Below are 26,942 nucleotides of genomic sequence, written 5' to 3' on the forward strand. Positions count from 1 at the left end.
TAAACAAGTTGTAAGAAGATATTACACGAGAAAGATGCTTCATTTCCCTGTTAATTTCACTGTCAAATAATGGAGGTGGGATTTGGTCAGTTTATTCCTGAACTTTCAATCACAAACATTGCTAAACCTTCAGCTGAAACACTCCAGTGTGTCTACCCTGTGTTCCATACACTGTGGGCACATTCCTCAACAGTTGTACAGGGTACTACTATATTAGGCAATCCTTAAGTATGTGTTTTTGACATTTTTTATTCATACATGGGATGTAGATATTGCTGCCAAGGCCAGTATTGAGTAAACCCGAAATGCCGGCTATCCACGTTCTCCAGCGATGTGGCACACAACATGCTGGAGTGACTCAGCGGGTCAGGCAGCATCTCTGGAGAAAAAGAATAGGTGACATTTTGGGTCGGGACCCTTCTTCCCACCAGAAACGTCACCCATTCCTTCTCTCCCGAGATGCTGCCAGATCTGGTGAGTTACTCCAGCATTTTGTGTCTATTTTCGATTTAAAAAAAACAACATCTGCAGTCCCTTTCTACACACTAGGTCTTCTCCACAGATGCTGCCTGAGCCACTGAGTTACTCCAGCACTTTCTGTGCCTGTTGCTCAAGGTTCCGGCATCTGGTTTCTGCAAAAGATGTTTCTCTTTGTGTTAAATCTTATTGTGTATTGTGTGGTCTTTTTAAGTGTATTGCTGCTGGCAAATTCATTTCACTGCACCTTCGGGTGTAAGTGATGAATGAAATTGAAACATAGAAACATAGAAAATAGGTGCAGGAGGAGGCCATTCAGCCCTTCGAGCCAGCACCGCCATTCATTGTGATCATGGCTGATCGTCCCCAATCAATAACCCGTGCCTGCCTTCTCCCCATATCCCTTGATTCCACTAGCCCCTAGAGCTCTATCTAATTCTCTCTTAAATCCATCCAGTGACTTGGCCTCCACTGCCCTCTGTGGCAGGGAATTCCATAAATTCACAACTCTCTGGGTGAAAAGGTTTTTTCTCACCTCAGTCTTAAATGACCTCCCCTTAATTCTAAGACTGTGTGTGTGGCCCCTGGTTCTGGACTCGCCCAACAGATGCTGCTTTACTAACAATTGTCCTTAGTGTGTATGATAGGGCTGTGTACGGGAAAAGTTTTTTCTCACCTCAGTCTTAAATGGCCTCCCCTTTATTCTAAGACTGTGTGGCCCCTGGTTCTGGACTCACCCAACACTGGGAAGAATTTTCCTGCATTTAGCTTGTCCAGTCCTTTTATAATTCAGCCCAGTAAAGGAATATATTGTTTGGAGGTTGACTTTGACTTCTGTTTTGTGTCGCACCTCAGCCCAAAGACGTCTAAGTGTGATTTCTCTTTCCGTTTGCAGGCAGGATTGAATGAGGGCGATTGACGGCAGGATGTGGAGCTGCGCCGGTACCAACGGCACAGTGAACGGCCTGGACCAGCAGTTGTGCTACGACCTGGAGCTGGTCCTCTTTGTCCTGTCCGTGGTTTACCTCATCATCTGCTTCCCCTTCAGCATCTGCTACAACTCCCTGCTGGTCCTGGTCAACCTGTACAACAAGTCGGCCATGACCATGCCCGATGTCTACTTTGTCAACATTGCCGTGGCTGGACTGATCCTCAGCCTGGTGGCCCTGGTGCAGCTGCTGGGCCCGGACAACCCACAGTGGGCCGTGTGGAACTTCAACAGGGAGGTCTACATCACCCTGCTCATCCTCTTCAACATCTCCGCCCTGGTCACCATGTACTCCACCACGCTGCTCAGCCTGGACTACTACATCGAGCAGGCCCTGCCGAGGACCTACATGTCCAGTGTCTACAACACCAAGCACGTGTGCGGCTTTGTCTGGGGCGGGGCGGTCCTGACCAGCTTCTCCTCTCTGCTCCTTTACGTCTGCAGCCACGTGCCCAAGATAATCGAGTGCTCGAAGATACAGAACAAAGAGGTGGCGGACACCATCATGGTATTCATCGGCTTCTTCGTGCCGGCCACGGCGGTCCTCTACGCCTTGATATTGATCTTTCGCATTCGGAACCAGTCCACCCCGCTGGAGCAAGACTCAGCGGGGCCCGACCCGACCATGCACCCACTGCTGGTGGCCACAGTCTGCACACACCTGGTGTTGTGGGCTCCGTATTACATGACGCTGCTGGTCCACATCGCCTACAGGCCCCGACCATCGGACCTGGCGAGCCGGTATCACATCTACTACTTTGTCAAGGGCCTGTCCAAGCTGCTGGCCTACTCGTGCAGCTTTGTGGTACCGCTGCTGTACACGTACATGCACAGGGACTTCACCGGCAAACTCAGGCAGCTGGTCAGGAGGTTGGACTGTCAGACGGAAGGTTGTTCAGACCAACAGACGGAGAGGCAGCCACAAGTCGTGGTGAGCTGAGGCTGTCTCAAGAGCATCATCTTGCCACTGGTGAATAAAGTCCCAAATCATTCCACCGTAGAAAATCACACTGGCTTTCACTAACCGATTCTTTAAGCTCAGCCCAGTAACGGAATATATTGTTGGACGTCAGAGGTTGTGTCCAGCGGCGCAGCGGGTAGAGCCACTGCCTCACAGCGCCAGAGACCCCGGTTCGATCCTGACCTCGGGTGCTGTCTGTGTGTGTGTGTGGAGTTTGAACATTCTCCCCGTGACTGCGTGGGTTTCCTCCGGGTGCTCCGGTTTCCTCCCACATCCCAAAGGCGTGCGGGGTTTGTAGATCAATCGGCCCTCTGTAAATTGCCCCCCAGTGTGTCGGGAGCAGATGAGAAAATGGGATAAAATAGAACTAGTGTGAACGGGGGATTCACGGTCGGCGTGGACTCGATGGGCCGAACGGCCTGCTTCCATGCTGTACCTTGCCCCTAGTGTGCAGGGAGTGGATGAGAAAGTGGGATAACATATAACTAGTGTGTCAACGGGTGATCGATGGTCGGCGTGGACCTGATGGGCCGAAGGGCCTGTTTCCATGCTGTACCTGTCCATTCAACGCCGAATGAATGGCAAATGGTGGAAAGAAACCTTCAATAAGTTTGTACTGATTAAAACCTAATGAATGCCTTTTCCTGGGTGAGCAACTAACAAAACTGCCTGTGGACAGGATTTGAATCCTGATCTCGTCTGCACGCCCCAACCACAGCTGACGAGCCTCAGAAGCCAAGTATGTGTCTACGATAAGCCAATTGGATAATCCAAGCTGTGAAGTCCACCACTGTTCTGAATGTTACTCAACACAAAAGAAAAACGACCAAATGAATGATCTCTTTATGCGCATGGGAGGACACGGCATCAAGCCCATCGCAACATCCGCAAATGAGTTTCTTCCCCAAAAAGCTCAATCTTTTGAATTGAGGGACAACTTGTTCTGACTTGCACACATCTGGTCACCACTGCCACAGGAGGGAGGGAGAGATTACAGTGGTGTTCTTCCCTCCGAACCGACATCTAATCTTGTTAGCTGTGGCCAGCATCACAAACGGGCCGAATCACCACCTCTAACTGCTTGTATTTTACCTCTTAACATGTGCAGCGTGGTTAACTAATTTGCAACACCATTTTGATTTCATAGACCCTGTACCTAATTGCACAGTTTTGTTGGATCAGACACAGCAGTCTAAAATAGTCCTCTGCTATTTATTGCCTTCACTTTGTAAGTAAATAAAGATATATCTGAGAAATTACAACTTGAGAGCGTTGCTTATTAAGATGGCGTCCATATCACTGTCGGTCAGAGGGGTGAATGGGGCGTGATCGTATAGAGGTGTGTAAAATGATGAGGGGAATAGACTTTTACCCAGAGTAGGGGAATCGAGAACCGGAGGACATAGGTTTAAGATGAGAGGGGAAAGATTCACAAGGAACCCGAGGGGAAACATTTCCACTAAAAAGGGTGGTGGGTGTATGGAACGAGCTGCTGGAGGAGGTAGTTGAGCCACATGGACAGGTACCCATTCCTTCTATCCGGTGGTGCCGACTGGCCCGCTGAGTTACTCCAGCTTTTTGTCTCTATGTTAGCTTTCATAGCAAAAGGATTTGAGTATAGGAGCAGGGAGGTTCTACTGCAGTTGTACAGGGTCTTGGTGAGACCACACCTGGAGTATTGCGTACAATTTTGGTCTCCAAATCTGAGGAAGGACATTATTGCCATAGAGGGAGTGCAGAGAAGGTTCACCAGACTGATTCCTGGGATGTCAGGACTGTCTTATGAAGAAAGACTGGATAGACTTGGTTTATACTCTCTAGAATTTAGGAGATTGAGAGGGGATCTTATAGAAACTTACAAAATTCTTAAGGGGTTGGACAGGCTAGATGCAGGAAGATTGTTCCCGATGTTAGGGAAGTCCAGGACAAGGGGTCACAGCTTAAGGATAAGGAGGAAATCCTTTAAAACTGAGATGAGAAGAACTTTTTCACACAGAGAGTGGTGAATCTCTGGAAACTCTCTGCCACAGAGGGTAGTCGAGGCCAGTTCATTGGCTATATTTAAGAGGGAGTTAGATGTGGCCCTTGTGGCTAAGGGGATCAGAGGGTATGGAGAGAAGGCAGGTACAGGATACTGAGTTGGATGATCAGCCATGATCATATTGAATGGCGAATGGTGCAGGCTCGAAGGGCCGAATGGCCTACTCCTGCACCTAATTTCTATGTTTCTATGTTTCTATCAAAGGTTGACTTAGTTTAGTTTATCGTCACGTGTACCGAGGTACGGTGAAAAGCTTTTGCTGCGTGCGACCCAGTCAGCGGAAAGACAATGAGGGAGTCGGGAGGAATGACGGGAGGTGCAGGAGGAAGGTGGTATGAAACTCTCGTCAATTGGTCTGAAATTTGGCAACTTTGGTATTTGAATAGGTTACGGAGTTGCTCCTCCATTCAGCTGGTGCTGTAGCTGATGTCTAACCTCCAGGATATAATTATGAGGTTGGTAACGGTAGCTGGGAAACTCTATAATCTGTTCATCGGGTTTGCGAATCACAAACGGACTTGTCCATTGACAATCAAGCTTGTCCATCGAGCTTTATTTAGCAAGCTGTAAAACAGTGAGTGTTAATAATCCTTTCCATCTGTGACCCCCACGACTACGTTGCAACCATAATCTCTGAGTAGAATCGCATGTATAAGACTTTAGACTTGAGAGATACATCGCGGAAACAGGCCCTTTGTCCCACCGAGTCCAAGCCTCGTGCTGACCACCGATCACCCCGTACACTAGCACTATCTCGCACACAAGCAACAATTAACAATTTTACCAAAGCCAAATATCCTACAATCCTGTACATCTTTGGGATGCGGGAGGAAACCAGAGCACCCGGAGGGAACGTGGTCAGGATTTGTCCCGGATCGGCAGCATACTGACTGGGTGCTTCATGGCCTGGTTTGGCAACTTGAACACCCAGGGACGAAAGAGATTACAGAGAGTGGTGGACACTGCCCGGTCCATCACAGGTACTGACCTCCCCACCATCGAAGGGATCTACAGGAGGCTCTGCCTCAAAAAGACAGCCAGCATCATCAGAGATCCACACCACCCTAGCCACACACTCATTCAATTCCTGCCATCGGGAAACAACTTAAACTATGAACTAAGGACTGCCTTGGTTGCACTAAGGACTTTGGGTTTTTGCACTAATATTGGGATATTTAATTTTTTGGGGGTTTGTTACATTATCTATGAGTATTGTCGTTACAGGCCTGTTATGCTGCTGCGAGTAAGAATTTCATTCTTCTGTTTTCAGTACGTGACAATTAAACACTTGAGTCTTGGAATTGTTTTTCTGACATTTTATATAAGTGTGCGTTCTGTCACAAAAGGTTATTTTGAGAACTATAAGTCACTTGATTATTCAGCCACAAGATACAGCTTTAGTTCGGTGTCTAAAGAATGTCTGGGGGTGGGAACCAGGAAAGAACTCATTGTGATTGCTCCATTTCGCTACGCTGGAGCAGTCAGTTTTAGGCCACAGAATTGGAACGCGTAAGACTCATTGTTTTCCCGTTTCCCGCAAAGTTTACACAATTGCCCGTCCTGGGTATGTTCGGGGTGGGGTTGCATTTACTGGAATCTTGAATCAGAATTAAAAACTGAATGTCTTTAACTGAAAGTTTCACAATGGGACATATCCCACCCTCATTAAGAGACTTGCAGTTATGCAGCACCCATTGTCACTTCAAAGTGGCAAAGTGGATAAAATCATGTGGGGATAGAAAGGGTGAATGTCGAGTCTGAAGAAGGGTCCCGGCCTGAAACGTCACCTATCCATGTTCTCCAGGGATGCTGTGTATTGGATTTTCGGTACAGATGACAATTACACACTCTTGACTCTTGGCTATTAACATCAAGGGCGGCACGGTGGTGCAATGATAGAGTTGCTGCGCCGGAGGCCCAGGTTCAATCCCGACTACTTGCGCTGTCTGTACGGAGTTTGCACGTTCTCCCCGTGACCTGCGTGGGTTTTTCCGAAATCTTAGGTTTCCTCCCACGCTCCAAAGACGTACAGGTTTGAAGGTTAATTGGCTCGGTGTAAATGTAAAATTGTCCCTAGTGTGTGTAGGATAGTGTTATAGGATCGCTGGTCGATGCGGGCTCGGTGGGCCGAAGGGCCTGTTTCCGCGCTGCGTCTCTAAACTAAACTAAAGTAAAGTCCACGCAGACCATCGATTACCCATTCACACTAGACCTACAAACCCGCCACCTTACCCCCCCCCTATTCACCCACTATAACAGCGAACCTCTAACAATTTACCCTGGGACTATCTTGACCTCCAATGTTCCCATTGCGGATTTGGATTTCGTCCGTGGAACTGATGCGCTACAATGTTGAGAACTATAATCTGCACAAACATCCATCACAGCGCATCGCCTCCTCGCTGTGATGGAAGGCAAAGACTTATCTCTCCCCTGCACTCCCCATTCCCCTCCCGATGTCAGAGTCAAAGTCAAAGCCCCCGGCGGGCGATGATAATTGCCCCGTGGCCATTAACGCCGCGCCGGGTGATGCAAGGCCACGCTCCGGATCTTGTTGTTGGAGCCCCCAGCGGGCGCTAGCAAAGTCCCGCAGCCATTCCAAGCCGCGCCGGGCGATGATGTAAGGCCCCGCTCCAGGTAATCTTCAACCCCGCAACTCGGGCGGGTGAAGTCGCCGTTGCGGAAGCCCCGAAAAGCGGTCTCCCAGCAGGGACCCGCGGGCTCCCGGTGTCACTGTCCACCAGACCTGCGGTTGGAGCCTCCGAATCCCCGGGGTCGGGTCGCAGCAGCGCGCCACCACCGCTCCTCCCGCTCCGAACTCGGCCAGCTCCGCGATGGTGAGTAGGTCCGCAGCTCCGCGACTGGAGCCCCAGGTCGTTCCTGCTGGAGGCCGCTCCACGGTGCTCGGCCCCAACGACAACGGAGACCCGACAGGGAAAAGGTCGGGTTCTCCGTGCAGGGGATAGATTTTAAAAGTTTCCCCCCCCCACACACATACCCACACACATACCCACAACATACCCACACACATACACAAAAAAAAATAATAAAAACTACATTCAACGAGACAAAAAATAATAAAAAGGCGGACGGACTGCAGAGGCCGCTGCCACGTGAGTCGCGCCACCCACCGCCGCCCACTAGTGTAGATCCTACGCTAGAGACTTTTTTTTTTACATTTACACCAAGCCAATTAACCTACAAACCTGTACCTGTACGTCTTTGGACTGTGGGAGGAAACCATGTTCTTGGAGAAAGCCCACGCAGTCACAGGGAGAATTTACAAACTCCATACAGGCAGCACCCGTAGCCGGGATCGAACCCAGGTCTCTGGCGCTGTAAGTGCTGCCACCATGCTGCATGGTACATTCAATCGTTCAATTACGCTGTTATTGTCACATGCAAGCAGTGACATTGTAAAACATCGAAATTCCAGTCTGAAGAAGGGTCTTGATCCAAAACGTCACCCATTCCTTCTCCCCAGAGAATCTCTGTCCTGCTGAGTTACTCCTGCCTTTCGTATCTATCATCAGTGAAATTATTTTGATTACATACAGTCCAGTCCAGCATTTCCCAGAGCTAAGCACATCCTCGATTAGCGAGTGTACAGGAATAGTCTACTGAGGCCGCATGCAAGAGGGTTTGGTGCCATTTTCACAGTTCAGTCCGCACTCTCGTTCTTATGAGACCTTATCTTACATATGAAACTGCTGAATAAGAATTCTTGCACCCAGTAACGTTTGCCAAATGAACAGCATGAAAAAGCGGTATTGCAGCACAAGAATAAAACAGATACTACATACATATATATTTAGGAATTAGAAACCAAACAAGGCTGAGAAGCTTTGAAGTTGCTCACAGAATGAACCCCAGTTCATTACAGGAAGGAACCAAATTCCTTTGAAGAGCGTGAGGAATTGAATTAACTTTGAAGGGTGTAAAAAAAGGCCAAGGAAATGTATCCATCAAGATTGGTGGGGCTAAATTAAGCTGCAAGCCCAAGTTCAAAGGCAAGGAACCATAATGAAGCAGTAATCTACCGCCGTTTTGAAGGTGCAGTGTGTAAACACTGAGAAAATAGATCCCTTCAGCAAATAAAGGAGGCAATTACTTCAGATTCACACAAAGTACACACAAATTAAACATGGAAATGATGGAGCCAGGCTCGTGTGATCTTTGGAAAAGACAGAAGCATAACTTACAGCAGCCAAAGGGCAGTCTGATGATCACACTTTCTGTTCTCAACAAGCTTTCAATGTGAAGTGAAGAAGGCGAATGGTATGTTAGCATTCATAGCAAAAGGATTTGAGTATAGGAGCAGGGAGGTTCTACTGCAGTTGTACAGGGTCTTGGTGAGACCACACCTGGAGTATTGCGTACAGTTTTGGGCTCCTAATCTGAGGAAAGACATTCTTGCCATAGAGGGAGTACAGAGAAGGTTCACCAGACTGATTCCTGGGATGTCAGGACTTTCATATGAAGAAAGACTGGATAGACTCGGTTTGTACTCGCTAGAATTTAGAAGATTGAGGGGGGATCTTATAGAAATGTACAACATTCCTAAGGGGTTGGACAGGCTAGATGCAGGAAGATTGTTCCCGATGTTGGGGAAGTCCAGAACAAGGGGTCACAGTTTAAGGATAAGGGGGAAGTATTTTAGGACCGAGATGAGAAAAATAATTTTCACACAGAGAGTGGTGAATCTCTGGAATTCTCTGCCACAGAAAGTAGTTGAGACCAGTTCATTGGCTATATTTAAGAGGGAGTTAGATGTGGCCCTTGTGGTTAAATGGATCAGGGGGTATGGAGAGAAGGCAGGTACAGGATACTGAGTTAGATGATCAGCCATGATCATATTGAATGGCGGTGCAGGCTCAAGGGGCCGAGTGGCCCATTTTTCCTTCCTTCTCCCCGCTACCCCCTATCAGCCTGAAGAAGGGTTTCGGCCCGAAACGTTACCCATTTCTTTCGCTCCATAGATGCTGCTGCAACCGCTGAGTTTCTCCAGCATTTTTGTGTACCTTCGATTTTCCAGCATCTGCAGTTCCCTCTTGAACACATGGATGGGTGGGTGATGCTTTGGGTCTGAGGAAGGGTCCCGACCCAAAACGTCACCCGGTGAGTTACTCCAGCATTCTGTGTCTTTTTCAGCAGTATTGAATGACTTGGTAGAGTGAAAGAAGATAATGACACATCATGATTGCATTACTGATGTAACATGAATAAAATGTGGTTGTGTATATTCAGGCCCCTAACAGTATCTACTTTCAGTAATTGAGTTATGTAAAGCAGTCATTTTCAAAAGCCGTGCCTGAAAATAAGTCAATCATTATAATATTTCAACACAGACACAGAGCTCTATCAAAGGACTCGAGTTCTAAAGCAGAAATGGATCATCTCAACTTACAAGTGCATTTCTAAAGGACAAAGGGGCTTCCATTCATTTTGTGTCTTTCACAACTCAACAACATTATAAACACTTCACAGCCCAGACAGTACAGGGGGAGCTGAGTATCTCTTCATTTGTATGCTGTGTGGCACATCATTCCCTCTCAAACAGGGAGGGGGTGAGGGCCGGTTAATCTGTTTTTAGTCGCTTGCTTTGCTTTAAGTAAAACAAGTACCAGGGGATTTTTGGGCCCAGCGCCAGAGTTTTATTGGACCGGCAGATGCCCCACTGTGGAAGGGGCCCCGAACCGAAACGTCACCTGGCCATTCCCTCCACAGACGCTGCCTGACCTGCCGAGTTACTCCAGCAGATAAGACACAAAACGCTGGAGTAACTCAGCGGGTCAGAGCAGCATCTCTGGAGAAAAGTATTCCAGCACTCCGCCACAAATTACTCCGGCACTTGGTGTTCTGCTCGTGTTTTATTGAGTTCATTAAGTAAAAGGTACAACATGGAAACTCAGACTTGAGTTTTGCTCCATATTCCAGCATCTGCAGCTTCCAGTGTCTCTGTAAGCTTTGATTGAATGACACAGTATTGAAACAGGCCCTTCAGCCCACCGAGTCCATGCTGATCATTGATCACCCGTTCGCACTGGTCCTGTGTTATCCCACTTTCTCATCCACTCCCTACACACTAGGGGCCATTGCAGCAACATGACATGTCTGTAAACATAGAACTGATAGATAACACTTAACCAAAAAAAAATCAATCAAGTTATCGTGCCTGGAACGCGCTGCCAGGGTTGGTGGTGGAGGCAGATACGACAGTGGCGTTTGAGAGGCTTTTAAACAGGCACTTGGATATGCAGGGAATGGAGGATCGCGTGCAGGCAGAGTAGATTAGTTTATCTTGCAGTTAGACATCGTGGGCCGAAGGGCCTGTTCCCGTACTGTACCGTTCTGTCCTCTCATCCAAAGTCCATTTTCTTTACCAATAGTTAAAATGCCTGTGGCATTGGGGTCCAGAATGATCACACCTGGATAGTTTTAACCTGGACTAGACCGTTGCCCATCCGTTAGAATGCATCTGAACAGGGGAAAGTACCGGTAGACCATGCCTGAAATGGGACACCCTTAGAGTTAGTTATACAGCATGCAAACAGGCCCTTCAGCCCAACTTGCCCATGCTGACCCAGATGCCTCATCCAAGCTGGTCCCATTTATGTATAATATAAATATAAAATATATATATTATATGTCTGAAGAATTATATGTCTGATGTATATATATACCAGACATATAATGAAGTGATAACATTTAAAAAAGAACTGCAGATGCTGGAAAAATCGAAGATAGACAATAATGCTGGAGAAACTCAGCGGGTGAGGAAGCATCTATGGAGCGAAGGAATAGGCGACGTTTCGGGTCGAGACCCGGAAGGGTCTCGACCCGAAACGTCACCTATTCCTTCGCTCCATAGATGCTGAACAGGGGAAAGTATCTGAAGCATCTGAACAGGGGAAAGTACCGGTAGACCATGCCTGAAATGGGACACCCTTAGAGTTAGTTATACAGCATGCAAACAGGCCCTTCAGCCCAACTTGCCCATGCTGACCCAGATGCCTCATCCAAGCTGGTCCCATTTAACTGCGTTTGGAGAGACATAATCCTATTTTTATCCCATTGTTTAGTTTAGTTTAGTTTAGTTTAGAGATACAGCGTGGAAACAGGCCCTTCAGCCCACCGAGTCTGCGCTGACCAGTGATCCTCGTTACACTGGCAGCATCCTACACACACTGGGGACAACTTACAATTTTAACAAACCAATTAGCCGACAAACCTGTACATCTTTGGAGTTTCAATCTGTCTCATACAAATTCTAGGAAATGAAGAATTGCTTCATGGCTTTTAATTCTCCACGAATTCCTTTCTCAACCAGATGTTATCGGAAGGAACGTTGCTCAACATTGTGTCCCAATTGTGCAAAGTAGCAATGCTGTTTGATCTACACCATTTACCCTCGTTTAGCCAGTATCCCTTTAATGTTTTCCTATCTGTGAACCTGTCCAAGTGGCTTTTAAATGCTGCTCATTTAGTACCTGCCTCAACTACCTCTTTCAATTGTTGTTTTAGTTTTAGTTTTCGAGATACAGCGCGGAAACAGGCCCTTCGGCCCACTGTGTCTGTGCCGACCAGCGATCCCCACACACTAATACTATCCTACACACACTAAGGACAATTTACAACTTTACCGAAGCCAATTAGCCTTCAATCCTGTATGTCTTTGGCGTGTCTTTTAAACGCTGCCTTGACTACCTCCTCTGGCAGCTCGTTCCACATACCCACCACACTCTGTGTGAACAAGTTGCCCTTCAGGTTTCTATTAAATCTGTCCTATCTCACTTTTAAGGGCCTGTCCCACCTGGCGATTTTTCGGCGACTGCCGGCGTCATATCGATGGTCGCCAAAAGGTTTTGAACATTTCAGAATCCAGCGGGCGACAAAAAAAACGTTGCGACACTTGAAAAAACGCCGCGCGTCATACGTCGTCACAACGAGTCACCGCCGCGAATTATTCGGTGACCTGGAACGTCAGTCAATTGTGCCGGCAGTCACCGTAAAAAATCGTCAAGTTGTGGACAGGCCCTTAAACCAACAGTATGTCCTCAGGTTCTTGATTCCCATACTCTGGGTAAAAAGCTCTGCGAATTCACCCTGTCTATTAGATGTTAGATGTGGCCCTTGTGGCTAAGGGGATCAGAGGGTATGGAGAGAAGGCAGGTACAGGATACTGAGTTGGATGATCAGCCATGATCATATTGAATGGCGGTGCAGGCTCAAAGGGCCGAATGGCCTACTCTTGCACCTAATTTCTATGTTTCTATTTCCCCTCATGTCCTCGATATACTGTAGTTTACCTCACCTGCGTACCTAGTGGACAGGTGACACAGGAAATCACCTTGATCCACTGTGGCAACAAGAGATAGGTCAAAGATAGACACAACATATGCTGGAGTAACTCAGCGGGACAGGCAGCATCTCTGGAGAGAAGGAATGGGTGACGTTTTGGGTCGAGACCCTTCTTCAGACATATAATAAATATATATATATATATAAATATATAAAATATATATATTATATGTCTGAAGAATTATATGTCTGATGTATATATATACCAGACATATAATGAAGTGATAGCATTTAAGAAAGAACTGCAGATGCTGGAAAAATCGAAGGTAGACGATAATGCTGGAGAAACGCAGCGGGTGAGGCAGCATCTATGGAGCGAAGGAATAGGTGACGTTTTGGGTCAATAGTTAAATTGATAATACATGATGATAAACTAATGTGCCTGTGGTATTGGGGTCCAGAATGATCACACCTGGACAGTTTTAACGTTTCCTACCGGCCTTTGGCCATTGCACGGACCAGACCGTTGCCCATCCGTTAGAATGCATCTGAACAGGGGAAAGTACCGGTAGACCATGCCTGAAATGGGACACCCTTAGAGTTAGTTATACAGCATGCAAACAGGCCCTTCAGCCCAACTTGCCCATGCTGACCCAGATGCCTCATCCAAGCTGGTCCCATTTAACTGCGTTTGGAGAGACATAATCCTATTTTTATCCCATTGTTTAGTTTAGTTTAGAGATACAGCGTGGAAACAGGCCCTTCGGCCCACCGAGTCTGTGCTGACCAGTGATCCTCGTTACACTGGCAGCATCCTACACACACTGGGGACAACTTACAATAACAAACCAATTAGCCGACAAACCTGTACATCTTTGGAGTTTCAATCTGTCTCATACAAATTCTAGGAAATGAAGAATTGCTTCATGGCTTTTAATTCCCCACGAATCCCTTTCTCAACCAGATGTTATCGGAAGGAACGTTGCTCAACATCTCTGACATCAACTCTGTTGGCTCGTCTTTATTAGTTTCAGATTGAGTTCATAGTCATTAAGCACAGAAACAGGCCCTTCGGCCCCACTCGTCCATGCTGACCCAGATGCCCCAATTAAGCTAGTCCCAATTGTGCAAAGTAGCAATGCTGTTTGATCTACACCATTTACCCTCGTTTAGCCAGTATCCCTTTAATGTTTTCCTATCTGTGAACCTGTCCAAGTGGCTTTTAAATCCTGCTGTAGTACCAGCCTCAACTACCTCCTTCAATTGTTGTTTTAGTTTTAGTATTCGAGATACAGCGCGGAAACAGGCCCTTCGGCCCACTGTGTCCGCGCCGACCAGCGATCCCCGCACACTAACACTATCCTACACACACTAAGGACAATTTGCAACTTTACCGAAGCCAATTAGCCTTCAATCCTGTATGTCTTTGGCGTGTCTTTTAAACGTTGCCTTGACTACCTCCTCTGGCAGCTCGTTCCACATACCCACCACACTCTGTGTGAACAAGTTGCCCTTCAGGTTTCTATTAAATCTGTCCTATCTCACTTTTAAGGGCCTGTCCCACCTGGCGATTTTTCGGCGACTGCCGGCGTCATATCGATGGTCGCCAAAAGGTTTTGAACATTTCAAAATCCAACGGGCGACAAAAAAAACGTTGCGACACTTGAAAAAACGCCGCGCGTCATACGTCGTCACACCGAGTCACCGCCGCAAATTATTCGGTGACCTGGAAATCAGTCAATTGTGCCGGCAGTCACCGTAAAAAATCGTCAAGTTGTGGACAGGCCCTTAAACCGACAGGATGTCCTCAGGTTCTTGATTCCCATACTCTGGGTAAAAAGCTCTGCGAATTCACCCTGTCTATTTCCCCTCATGTCCTCGACATACTGTAGTTTACCTCACCTGCGTACCTAGTGGACAGGTGACACAGGAAATCGCCTTGATCCACTGTGGCAACAAGAGATAGGTCAAAGATAGACACAAAAAATGCTGGAGTAACTCACCGGGACAGGCAGCATCTCTGGAGAGAAGGAATGGGTGACGTTTTGGGTCGAGACCCTTCTTCAGACCTATAATAAATATATATATATTAAAAAATATAAAATATATATATTATATGTCTGAAGAATTATATGTCTGATGTATATATATACCAGACATATAATGAAGTGGTAACGTTTAAGAAAGAACTGCAGATGCTAGAAAAATCGAAGGTAGACAATAATGCTGGAGAAACGCAGCGGGTGAGGCAGCATCTATGGAGCGAAGGAATAGGCGACGTTTCGGGCCGAGACCCGTAAGGGTCTCGACCAAGACATTGCTGGACTTTCAATGTTTAGGGAAGAACTGCAGATGCTGGAAAATCGAAGGTAGACAAAAATGTGGAGAAACTCAGCGGGTAAGGCAGCATCTATGGAGCGAAGGAATAGGCGACGTTTCGTGTCGAGACCCGGAAGGGTCTCGACCCGAAACGTCACCTATTCCTTCGCTCCATAGATGCTGCCTCACCCGCTGAGTTTCCAGAAGGGTCTCGACCCGAAACGTCACCTATTCCTTCGCTCCATAGATGCTGCCTCACCCGCTGAGTTTCCAGAAGGGTCTCGACCCGAAACGTCACCTTTTCCTTCGCTCCATAGATGCTGCCTCACCCGCTGAGTTTCTCCAGCATTTTTTGTCTGCCTATAATAAAGTGACAGGGCACCAGACCCCACAGGTGGAATGAGAAACATGAAATCATTTGGATCGGTGAATGGGAGGAAGTCGACAAGCCCAAACTCCCTCACAAGGATGAATAGAGACGTCATTTTTACCCTGGGAAATAAAATTTACATCCACAATAAGAAACTAAGTTGCTAAAGTTGCTGAGTTCTCTACTCCCTCTGGAACAATAGACAGAGCTGTCAACGCTGGTGATCTCATTACGTTAATCCCCGCATGGGAACAAGGTATTCGACCAAGGAACAAGATGGTGCAGGTTTGGGCCACGCAGGGACGGCTCGCACTGCCACCCAGACTCAATCCCACGATACAGGTGCATTTATCGCGCCTGAACCAGTTTGAAGAAGGGCCTCGACCCGAAACGTCGCCCATTCCTTCTCTCCAGAGATGCTGCCTCACCCGCTGAGTTACTCCAGCATTTTGTGTCTACCTTCGGTTTAAACCAGCATCTGCAGTTCCTTCTTGCACATCTTGAGTATCCATCAGGTAACGTACGACACACAAAGTGATGGAGGAACTCAGCGGGTTTTGTGTGTAACAAGTGATGCTTCAGGTCAGAGCCCTTCTTCAGACTCAGATGTGAGCTTTGCTCAAGATTCCAGCATCTGCAGTCTCTTGTGTCTCTCCATGTTTTGATTGAAAGACACAGCGTGGGAACAGATAGATAGATAGATAGATGGATAGATGGATAGATGGATAGATGGATAGATGGATAGATGGATAGATGGATAGATAGATAGATAGATAGATAGATAGATAGATAGATAGATAGATAGATAGATAGATAGATAGATAGATAGATAGAATCTTTATTTGCCACGCAACCAGTGTTGGTGGTATTTGGGTTCAGTACATGATGGTACACTGCTTTAGTTACATACCACTAATAACACAGATCACCGTAATACAGTGCATCCATACCACATCACAAATCACAAATCTCACCAACAATACATAGTGTAAATAACCAAACAAAGACCATAGACAAGACACTGTATACATCAAAAGTCATATTATTGTCTGATTATTGGACGGAATTGAGAGTTCTTATTGCTGAGGGGAAGAAACTGTTTTTAAAGCGGGTGGTTTTAGTAGCAAGTGACCTGAGGCGCCTCCCTGAAGGGAGAGACTGAAAAAGGTGATTTGCTGGATGGGAGTGGTCCGAGATGATCTTTTTTGCCCGTTTTGAGGTACGTTGGAGATAAATGGAATGGATTGAGGGGAGGCCCTTCACCCCACCGAGTCCATGCGGACCATCAATCACCCGTTCTCACTAGTTCCTCGTTATCCCACTTTCTCATCCACTCATGGGCCTGTCCCACTTACGTGATTTTTTTCGGTGACTTGCCGGCACCCGTCATGGTCGCAGCAGGTCTCCGAAAATGTTCAGCACGTTGAAACTCCAGCGGCGACCAGAACAAGGTACGACTCTTTGGGCGACCGCTCAGGTCCATACAGGCTTCACCCCGCGACATGTCACCTGTACGGCCGTGAGTCGTCTCCTCAGTCGCCCAAAGAGTCGTAGCGTCTTTCTGGTCGCCGCTGGGTTTTCAACATGGTGAGATTTTTCGACGACCTATGACGGGTGCCGGCAGTCGCCGAAAAAGTTGCGTAAGTGGGCAGGCCCGGAAGAGCAATTTACAGAGGGCCTATTAACCTGCAAACCTGCACGTCTGTGGGATGTAGGAGGAAACCAGAGCACCCGGAGGAAACCCTCGTGGTCCACAGGAAACTACACACAGACAGCACCCGAGATCAGGATCGAACCTGGGTCTCCGGCGCTGTGAGGCAGCAGCACTACCTGCTGTGCCACTGTGCCCCCCTGTGTGAACGGATGGTTTTCGAAGGTGATATTTAGCAACGGCACCGCTGGTTGGACAGTACATGGCTGGAGCCTGGATCATTAATGTGGATCACTCAGTGAAAGTCAACCATCTCCCAGCCACCAAGCCTCGTGGTCAACTCCCTTTCAAGATGACCATAGAATTCCAGACAGACCCTTCCAATGTTGATGTGGATACCATCTAGCAGAGAAATAACATCAATGTAAATAACACACAGAGATAAAATGTGCTGGAGTAACCCAGCGGGTCAGGCAGGAGAACATGGGGAAGTGGCATTTCGGGTCGGGAACCTTCTTGAGTCTTGAAGAAGGGTCCCAAACCCAAACCTCACCATTGCCCTCCATATCCATGTATGCAGGCTAAAACTCTCCTAAACGCCACAATCTTATCTGCCTCCCCCACCACCCCTGGCAGCGCGTTCCAGGCACCCACCACCCTCTCACCTTGAAACCAATCCTTTGATTTATTCCAGTGAGAATAATCGCAGAAACTGCTTGCTGGAAAATGCCTGCTGATAAGACGATATTGCCCCATGCAGTGTGTGTGTGTGTTGAACCATTGAATCATAAACCATTGAACCAAGTGTTGCAATAGGTAGATTTCTTGTAACTGGTTAGATGGCTGAGTAAAATTGCTGACCCACCAGCATGGGAGACAGAGAGTGTGCAGGTTCACAGCTATTTGTGGACAGGGCACTTAGTATAGAGACACAGCACGGAAACAGGCCCTTCGGCCCACCGAGTCCGAACCGACCAGCGATCCCCGCACACTAACACTATCCTACACACACAAAGAACAATTCACACTTACACCAAGCCAATTACCCAACAAACCCTGTACGTCTTTGGAGTGTGGAAGGAAACCGAAGATCTCAGAGAAAATCGATGCAGTCACTGGGAGAACAATAGACAATAGGTGCAGGAGTCGGCCATTCGGCCCGTCGAGCTAGCACCGCCATTCAATGTGATCATGGCTGATCATTCGCAATCGGTATCCCCGTTCCTGCCTTCTCCCCATATCCCCTGACTCCGCTATTTTTAAGAGCCCTATCTAGCTCTCTCTTGAAAGTATCCAGAGATCCGGCCTCCACCGCCCTCTGAGGCAGAGAACGTCCAAACTTCATACAGACAGCATGAATCGTCGGGTCTCTGGCGCTGCGCGCTGTAAGGCGGGAACTTTACCGCTGTGCCACCGTGGCCGCCCATGGATAATATTTCCAAATATGAGGCTGTTGCCAAGACTCGAGCACCCGAGCTGTAGATAGAGGTTGAGCAGACTCTGAATTTCTCCTTTGGAATGCAGGAGGCTGAGAGGTGATCTTATCGAGGTGTATAAATTCACAAGGGGAATACATAGGGTGAATAGAGATCTCGACCCAAAACGTCACCCATTCCTTCTCTCCAGAGATGCTGCCTGTCCCGCTGAGTTACTCCAGCTTTATGTGCATGTCTAAGCTTTTATTTTTCCTGTGTTACAATCAATGGGGTATTTCAACTATCCACTATAAATCCACTGACTCCCATGGCTATCTGGACTACACTTCTTCGCACCCTGCTTCCTGTAAGGAATCCATCCACTACTCCCAATTCCCCCGCCTACGCCGCATCTGCTCCCAGGATGAGGCGTTCCACACCAGAGCATCTGAAATATCCTCATTCTTCAGGGAACGGGGATTCCCCTCCGCCACCATAGATGAGGCTCGCACCAGGGTCTCTTCCATACCCCGCAACACTGCTCTCTTTCCCCATCCCCGCACTCGCAACAAGGGCAGAGTCCCCCTAGTCCTCACCTTTCACCCCAACAGCCGGCACATACAACAGATAATCCTCCACCATTTCCGCCACCTCCAACGTGACCCCACCACTCGCCACATCTTCCCATCTCCCCCCATGTCTGCCTTCCGCAAAGACCACTCCCTCCGCAACTCCCTTGTCAATTCTTCCCTTCCCTCCCGTACCACCCCCTCCCCGGGCACTTCCCTTTGCAACCGCAAGAAATACAACACCTGTCCCTTTACCTCCCCCCTCGACTCCATTCAAGGACCCAAGCAGTCGTTCCAGGTGTGACAGAGGTTCACCTGTATCTCCTCCAACCTCATCTACTGCATCCGCTGCTCTAGATGTCAGCAGATCTATATCGGTGAGACAAAGCGGAGGTTGGGCGATCGTTTCGCCGAACACCTCCGCTCGGTCCACAAAAACCTACCTGAACTCCCGGTGGCTCAGCACTTCAACTCTCCCTCCCACTCCGTATCCGACCTCTCTGTCCTGGGTCTCCTCCATTGCCAGAGTGAGCAACACAGGAAATTGGAGGAACAGCACCTCATATTCCGCTTGGGGAGCCTGCATCCTGGGGGCATGAACATCGAATTCTCCCAATTTTGTTAGCCCTTGCTGTCTCCTCCCATCCCCCAGCCCTCGGGCTCCTCCTCCTCCTTTTTCCTTCCTTCTCCCCGCCACCCCTTATCAGTTTGAAGAAGGGTTTCGGCCCGAAACGTCGCCTATTTCCTTCGCTCCATAGATGCTGCTGCACCCGCTGAGTTTCTCCAGCATTTTTGTGTACCTGGGGTATTTCAATTGTCTGGAATGCAGGGTGCGCCACCTGGTGGTGGTGGAGGTAACCAGGAAATGGTCTGATTCTAGTCTTAAACGCTGCCCAAATACAGCAAGTGTATATCAGCAATTTTACCCCTGATTTGTGTAGTAAGGAACTGCAGATGCTGGTGTACACCGAAGATAAACACAGAGTGCCGGAGTAACTCAGCGGGTCAGGCAGCATCTGTGGAGAACATGGATAGGTGACGTTTCACAGAGTGCTGGAGTAACTCAGCGGGTCAGGCAGCATCTGTGGAGAACATGGATAGGTGACGTTTCACAGAGTGCTGGAGTAACTCAGCGGGTGCAGCAGCAACTATGGAGCTAAGGAAATAGGCAACGTTTCGGGTCGAAACCCTTCCGGGTTTCGGCCCGAAACGTTTCCTATTTCCAGAAGGATTTCGGCCCGAAACGTTGCCTATTTCCTTCGCTCCATAGATGCTGCTGCACCATAACTCAGCGGGTCAGGCAGCATCTGTGGAGAACATGGATAGGTGACGTTTCACAGAGTGCTGGAGTAATTCAGCGGGTCAGGCAGCATCTGTGGAGAACATGGATAGGTGACATCTCGGGATGGGATCTCTTAAAATCGGAAAATTCTATGTAAAATAAAATGGATGTTGAAGATTTTATAAAATATAATTTTAAGGAAGCACAAGGAACAAGGTGTTTCAGGCAGAGTCAATGAAAGTAGAATAAAACCTAAGTGGAGACCAACACAAAAAGCTGGAGTAACTCATCGGATCAGGCAGCATCTGGAATAGAAAAGGAATAGGTGACATTTCAGATTGGGACCCTTCCTCAGAGAAAGGGGCTTGACCCGTAACATCACCTATTTTTTTTTCTCTAGAGATGCTGCCTGTCCCGCTGAGTTACTCCAGCATTTTGTGCCTGTCTTCGGTTTAAACCAGCATCTGCAGTTCCTTCCTATACAATACTGGGATGCATTAGTTGACCAATACCTTCCACCCTACCCAGTGAAGCAGTATAATTCACAACAAATCCATTTAAAACACCACTTACTGATTCTACATTTGATAGCATCTCACAGGAAATGCATGGGACAACAGATGACTAACTTGTGACCGGACACCAGGATAAATGTTAATCACAAGCCATTCAGATTCAGATTCAGATTCAGATTCAATTTTAATTGTCATTGTCAGTGTACAGTACAGAGACAACGAAATCCATAATCAGCAAAGATCCTACAGCGGGCGAGATGTTCCACTCGACGAAAAAGACATAGTATGGTCATGGGCAGAATCATGGGTCATTTTCGGCCCCATTTCCGTAACCGGCTCCCGTCTCCGCACCAAAGATCCCGTAGCGGAGCAAAGATACTAGTGCGGAGACGGAAGCCGGTTTTGGAAACATCCTCGTAAAAATAAAAGTCCTTTGGTAAAAATCTTCTCCTCATTTTCAGAATTTAAATTTATTAACACAAACTGTTCCCCCGCAACGTTGATTACACTGCAAGTCGGGTCGGGTCGGGTTACGGAAATGGATGAAAAAAAGGCCCACGTTCCGCTCCGTTGCGTACTACACGTCAGCTCATTGCATTTAGCAGGAGTGGTCTATCTTGCTCCGCTATAGGATCTTTGATAAACAGCCTCCATATAAACGCTGGTGTGCCTGGAGTTTACACAACAGGCAAACTGGAGGAACTGCACCTCATATTCCTCCTGCGTAGCTCACAACGGATGAACGTACAATGTATGAACACTGAACTCCCCCAATTCTAAATAACATTCCCTTCCCAGTCTCTCTTTCCTGTGCCTATCCCCTACGTGGTCACAGGAAGCTCATGCAAACTCCACACAGACTGCACCCGAGATCAGGATCAAACCTGGGTCTCTGGCTCTGTGAGGCAGTGGCTCGAATGGAATAATTCTGCTCCTATCACTTATGAACACCCTTCCGCTGATTGGATTGCACCCCTGGTACAGGTTAAGACAATAAACTAAACTCAACTGAGATGAAGAGTTACGTGCAGGAAGGAACTGCAGATGCTGGTTTAAACCGAAGATAGGCACAAAAATCTGGAGTAACTCAGCGAGACAGGTGGCATTTCTGGAGAGAAGGAAAGGGTGACATTTTCGGGGCGAGACCCTTCTTCAGACTGGGAGAAGAGTTAGCCTACAGGGGGCAGAGTCATTTAAGAATCACCAGCGTGGTGAGGAGGAGAATGGAGCTGCCGACAATGGATGTACAGGATAGAGTGAGAAGCAGGCACTAGATGTTTCAATACACCACTTCTCACACCCAAACAACAGGCCTGTGTTCCCACTGCAGTATCCAGGAAATTAATCTTCACTTCTTGCCGACAAGTGGACATTCTGGCAGCTTTGCCCAGTTGTAATGCAGAGAGTTGGAATCCTTTACTGCATTTTTGCGACCATGTTTTGCACAAACAAATCTCTTCTGCAAGGGCAACATATATTTTTTGGGATAGTTAGATTGAAAAACAACTGCAGTGGCTCAGCTGGTGGAGTTGCTGCCTCACAGCACCAGAGACCCGGGTTCGATCCCGACTAGGGGTGCTGTCTGTGTGGAGTTTGTACGTTCTCCTCCGGGTGCTCCGGTTTCCTCCCACACTCTACAGACGTACAGGCTGCTAGGTTAATTGGCCTTGGTAAGAATTGTAAATTGTCCCTCGTGCTTGTAGGATAGTGCTGTTGTACGGGGAGATCGCTGATCGGCCTGGACAATAGACATGGACAATAGGTGCAGAAGTAGGCCAGCTGCTCCATTCTCTCAGCATATGACAGTCCCGCCATCCCGGCAATTAACCTCGTAAACCTACACTGCACTCCCTCAATAGCAAGAATGTCCTTCCTCAAATTAGGGGACCAAAACTGCACACAATACTCCAGGTGTGGTCTCACCAGGGCTCTGTACAACTGCAGAGGATCTCTTTGCTCCTATATTCCTCTTGTTATAAAGGCCAACATGCCATTCGCTTTCTTCACTGCCTACTGTACCTACACGCTTACTTTCATAGACTGATGTACAAGGATCCCGGTGGTCCGAAGGGCCTTTTTCCACGCTGCATCTCTAAACCGCATGAAACAGTTTTACTGCAATTAAACAGCGTTTACTGTTGCCAACTCAGGAAGGGATGCAAGGAGGCACGTAACTGGGTCAGTTATCTGCTCACGTGGTCTTTGGCGGAAGGCCCAGCCCAGGGATAATGGCTGGGCTGAGGGAAGGGTGGGACCTTCCACAATGAAACCGCAAATAAGATTCCCACCCAGCAATGCAAACTATTAATCACCAGTTCCCCCACATTCCTTAATCTTTTCCCCAGTTTATTGGGCAGCTTGGCCCCATTTGTGCACCGCATGCCCGCTAACAGACCAGATACCCAACAAGACACAAGGTGAGAGGCAAGATTTAATAGGAGATTGAGTGGCAACGTTTTTCACACAGAGGGTGGTGGGTAAATGGGACTCTGCCAGAGGAGGTAGTACTATAGCAGCATTTAAAATACATTTGCACAGGTACTTGGATAGAAACATAGAAAGTAGGTGCAGGAGGAAGCCATGCGGCCCTTTGAGCCAGCACCGCCATTCAATATGATCATGGCTGATCATCCAGAACCAATACCCCGTTCCTGCTTCTTCCTCATATCCCTTGATTCAGCTCGGATAGGAAAGGTTTAGAGGGATATGAGCCAAACCAGGCAGTTGGGACTAGTGTAGATGGGTCATCCTGGTCAATATGGGCAAGTTGAGTTCAGGGCCTGTTCCCATGCTGTATCACTCCACAACTGCAGACATGTATAACTGCTCTATAACAGAGAACGGATCTGCCGGCTCCAGCCACAGGGGGACAAATTCGACCCCATCGGCTGTGGGGGTCCCGGTGTGGTCAAGATCGGCCGCCTCACCCGGAATTTTGTCCGGATTACAGAGGGAGGGGTCGGACTACCATTTGCCGTAAAATTGGTAGTGGACCTGTAGACGCATTGCCAAAGTTTGCCTTCATTACAGGGTGGCCTTTACAATAGTCGGGACTTTTTAGTACGGTCCAGTCAAATGACCTTCAATGTTACTCAATCACCATGCTTGGCTACAATGTGTGGACAGTGTTAATAATTGTTCTAAATCTTTCCAAGATTTAACATTTGTAACTAATGTTCCATATTGTGTACAGACAGATAGATTTTTGCTGCTTTTTATTTAATAATTATGCATAACTACAGGGGTGACACGGTGGCGCAGCAGTAGAGTTGCTGCCTTACAGCGCCACAGAGCCGGGTTCGATCCCGACTACGGGTGCTGTCTGTATGGAGTTTGCACGTTCTCCCCGTGGCCTGCGTGGGTTTTCTCCGGGTGCTCCGGTTTCCGCCCACACTCCAAAGACGTGCAGATTTGTAGGTTAATCAGCATGGGTAAAAGTTGTAAATTTTCCCTAGTGTGTAGGGTGGTGTTGCGGGGATCGCTGTCGGTATCTGGCCTGTTTCTGCACTGCTTCTCCGCATAACCTGACACCCGTTCGAATCAAGAACATGTCTATCTCTGCCTTACAAAATATCCACTGACCTGTCCTCCACAGCCCACTGTGGCAATGAGTTCCACAGATTCACCACCCTCTGACTAAACAAGTTCCTCCTCACCTCCTTTCTAAAAGAGCGCCCTTTAATTCTTAGGCTGTGACCTCTAGTCCTAGACTCTCCCACTAGTGGAAACATCCTCTCCACATCAACTCTATCTATGCCATTTGGCTAGATAGCATGTAAACAAAGGCCTTTCTCTGTATCTCGGTACACGGGACGATAATAAACTATTGTTTGACAGATGCCCTGCACCTTGAAGGTATAACTGCAAATCCTATATACCTCGAACGAACCTTGTAAACTTTGAACAAGCGTTGAGCTGCATCCAGTTAATATAATGGTTAATAATTTTTTGATGTACTTTAGTTCAGCACATTTTATTGGTGCTATCACAGCAATTTCTTCAACATCCTGCACAGAATAAAAATATCTGCCCGGATTTCAACATGTTGCGATTTAAGCTCCACATACTGTAATTGAAGGCAAGGTGGTTTGCAGTAAAGATCGCGCGCTTGAATTGGCACAGCTCTACTGAATCACTGAATCAGATACTTGACTGCTAAACAGAGTTCGTCCTCTTTTGACATCATACATTTGGAGTCATACAGGGGGTGAAAGATTGCAACCTTCACGTGGTCCGCCCTGTTTCAACCAATGCAATCAACCTGGCGTGCACAATCAAATAAGATCAAATAGAACAAGTTGTCGTACAACTTCAGGCTGTGCCGCCATACGCAAGAAGAAGAAGCCATACAGCATGGAAACAGGCCCTTCGGCCCAACTTGCCCACGCCGACCAACATGTCCCATCCACACTAGTCCCACCTGCCTGCGTTTGGCCCACATCCCTATAGATAGAAACATAGGAATTAGGTGCAGGAGTAGGCCATTCGGCCCTTCGAGCCTGCACCGCCATTCAATATGATCATGGCTGATTATCCAACTCAGTATCCCGTACCTGCCTTCTCTCCATACCCCCTGATCCCCATTAGCCACAAGGGCCACATCTAACTCCCTCTTAAATATAGCCAATGAACTAGCCTCAACTACCCTCTGTGGCAGAGAGTTCCAGAGATTCACCACTCTCTGTGTGAAAAAAGTTCTTCTCATCTCGGTTTTAAAGGATTTCCCCCTTATCCTTAAGCCGTGATCCCTTGTCCTGGACTTCCCCAACATCGGGAACAATCTTCCTGCATCTAGCCTGTCCAACCCCTTAAGAATTTTGTAAGTTTCTATAAGACCCCCTCGCAATCTCCTAAATTCTAGAGAGTATAAACCAAGTCTATCCAGTCTTTCTTCATAAGACAGTCCTGACATCCCAGGAATCAGTCTGAGATATAAACCTACTCTATCCATGTACCTGTCTAAATGTTTCTTAAACGTTGTGATAGTACCTGCCTCAAATACCTCTTTCGACAGCTCATTCCATCCACCTACCACCCTTTGTGTGAAATAGTTACCCCTCAGGTTCCTATGAAACCTTTTCTCACCTTAAAGCCACGTCCTATGATTCTTGATTCTCCAACTCTGAGTCAGTGTATTTATCCTATTAATTCCTCTCATGATCATATACACCTCTAGAAGATCACCATCATATTGTTGACTTCTACAATCCAAATTACCATGACCTATTGTCAAAGTGTGAATGGCAGGCAAAACACAAAGAGCTGGAGAAACTCAGCGGGCTGGGCAGCATCTGTGGAAGGAATGGGCAGACAAGGTTTTGGGTCAGGACCCTTCTTCAGTCTCATTCAGTTCACTGTGTCTTTGTTAGTGGCAGGCGAGTGTTTACAGCAAGATTGCTCCTTGATCCCTCAATGGGTACTTTTCCAACCTTTCCTTACAGCTAAAACCCTTGAATCCAGGCAGCATTGTGGTGAAGCTCCTCTGCACCGTCTCCAAAGCCTCCACATAATTCCTCGAATGGCCGACCAGAACTGCACGCTTTACAGTTTTTTACTAAGACTGGAGGCAGATACGAGTGGCACACTTGGATATGCAGGGAATGGAAGTTTCTCCAATCCTGCTCTAAGTCACCATCAATAATAATAATAATAATACTAACTTTATTTATAAAGCACTTTAAACAACTGCAGTTGCCACAAAGTGCTGTACATGAGAACTCATGGACAAGAAGTTATTACAAACCATTAAAAACCGTAAAACAAAGGACTATAAAACAGTAAAAATTAAAAGACATAAAAGCACTAAAAACAGGAGCAATGTCTCAGCCAGTGTCGAAAGCCAGAGAATAAAAATGAGTTTTTAGGGTGGATTTGAAGATGGACAGTGAGGGGGCCTGTCTGATGTGCAACGGCAAGGGTGTTCCAGAGTGCCGGGGCAGCAACAGAAAAGGCTCTATCCCCTCTGAGCTTCCGCTTTGACCATGGTACCTCAAGGAGCAGCTGATCAGCTGACCTGAGGCACCGGGCAGGAGCGTATGGGTGGAGCAGCTCAG

General features: G+C 47.6%; 2 protein-coding genes across 5 annotated transcripts in view; one reads left to right on the forward strand and one right to left on the reverse strand.

Moving 5' to 3' along the window:
• The window catches only part of gpr146 (G protein-coupled receptor 146), a 64,080-nt gene extending 60,392 nt beyond the window's left edge, over positions 1–3,688 (forward strand). For all 4 annotated transcript variants that reach the window (XM_055651020.1, XM_055651021.1, XM_055651022.1 and 1 more), the window contains one exon: positions 1,373–3,688. In XM_055651020.1, coding sequence (XP_055506995.1) covers positions 1,383–2,405 — 1,023 coding nt within the window. In that variant the 5' untranslated portion in view covers positions 1,373–1,382 and the 3' untranslated portion in view covers positions 2,406–3,688. The remainder of the gene's footprint in view (positions 1–1,372) is intronic.
• The window catches only part of LOC129706645 (uncharacterized protein C7orf50 homolog), a 196,586-nt gene that overhangs the window by 75,880 nt on the left and 93,764 nt on the right, over positions 1–26,942 (reverse strand). The gene's annotated exons all lie outside the window — the stretch shown is intronic.

Source organism: Leucoraja erinacea, chromosome 20 (genome assembly GCF_028641065.1).
Source record: "Leucoraja erinacea ecotype New England chromosome 20, Leri_hhj_1, whole genome shotgun sequence".
Classification (NCBI taxonomy): Eukaryota; Metazoa; Chordata; class Chondrichthyes; order Rajiformes; family Rajidae; genus Leucoraja; species Leucoraja erinaceus.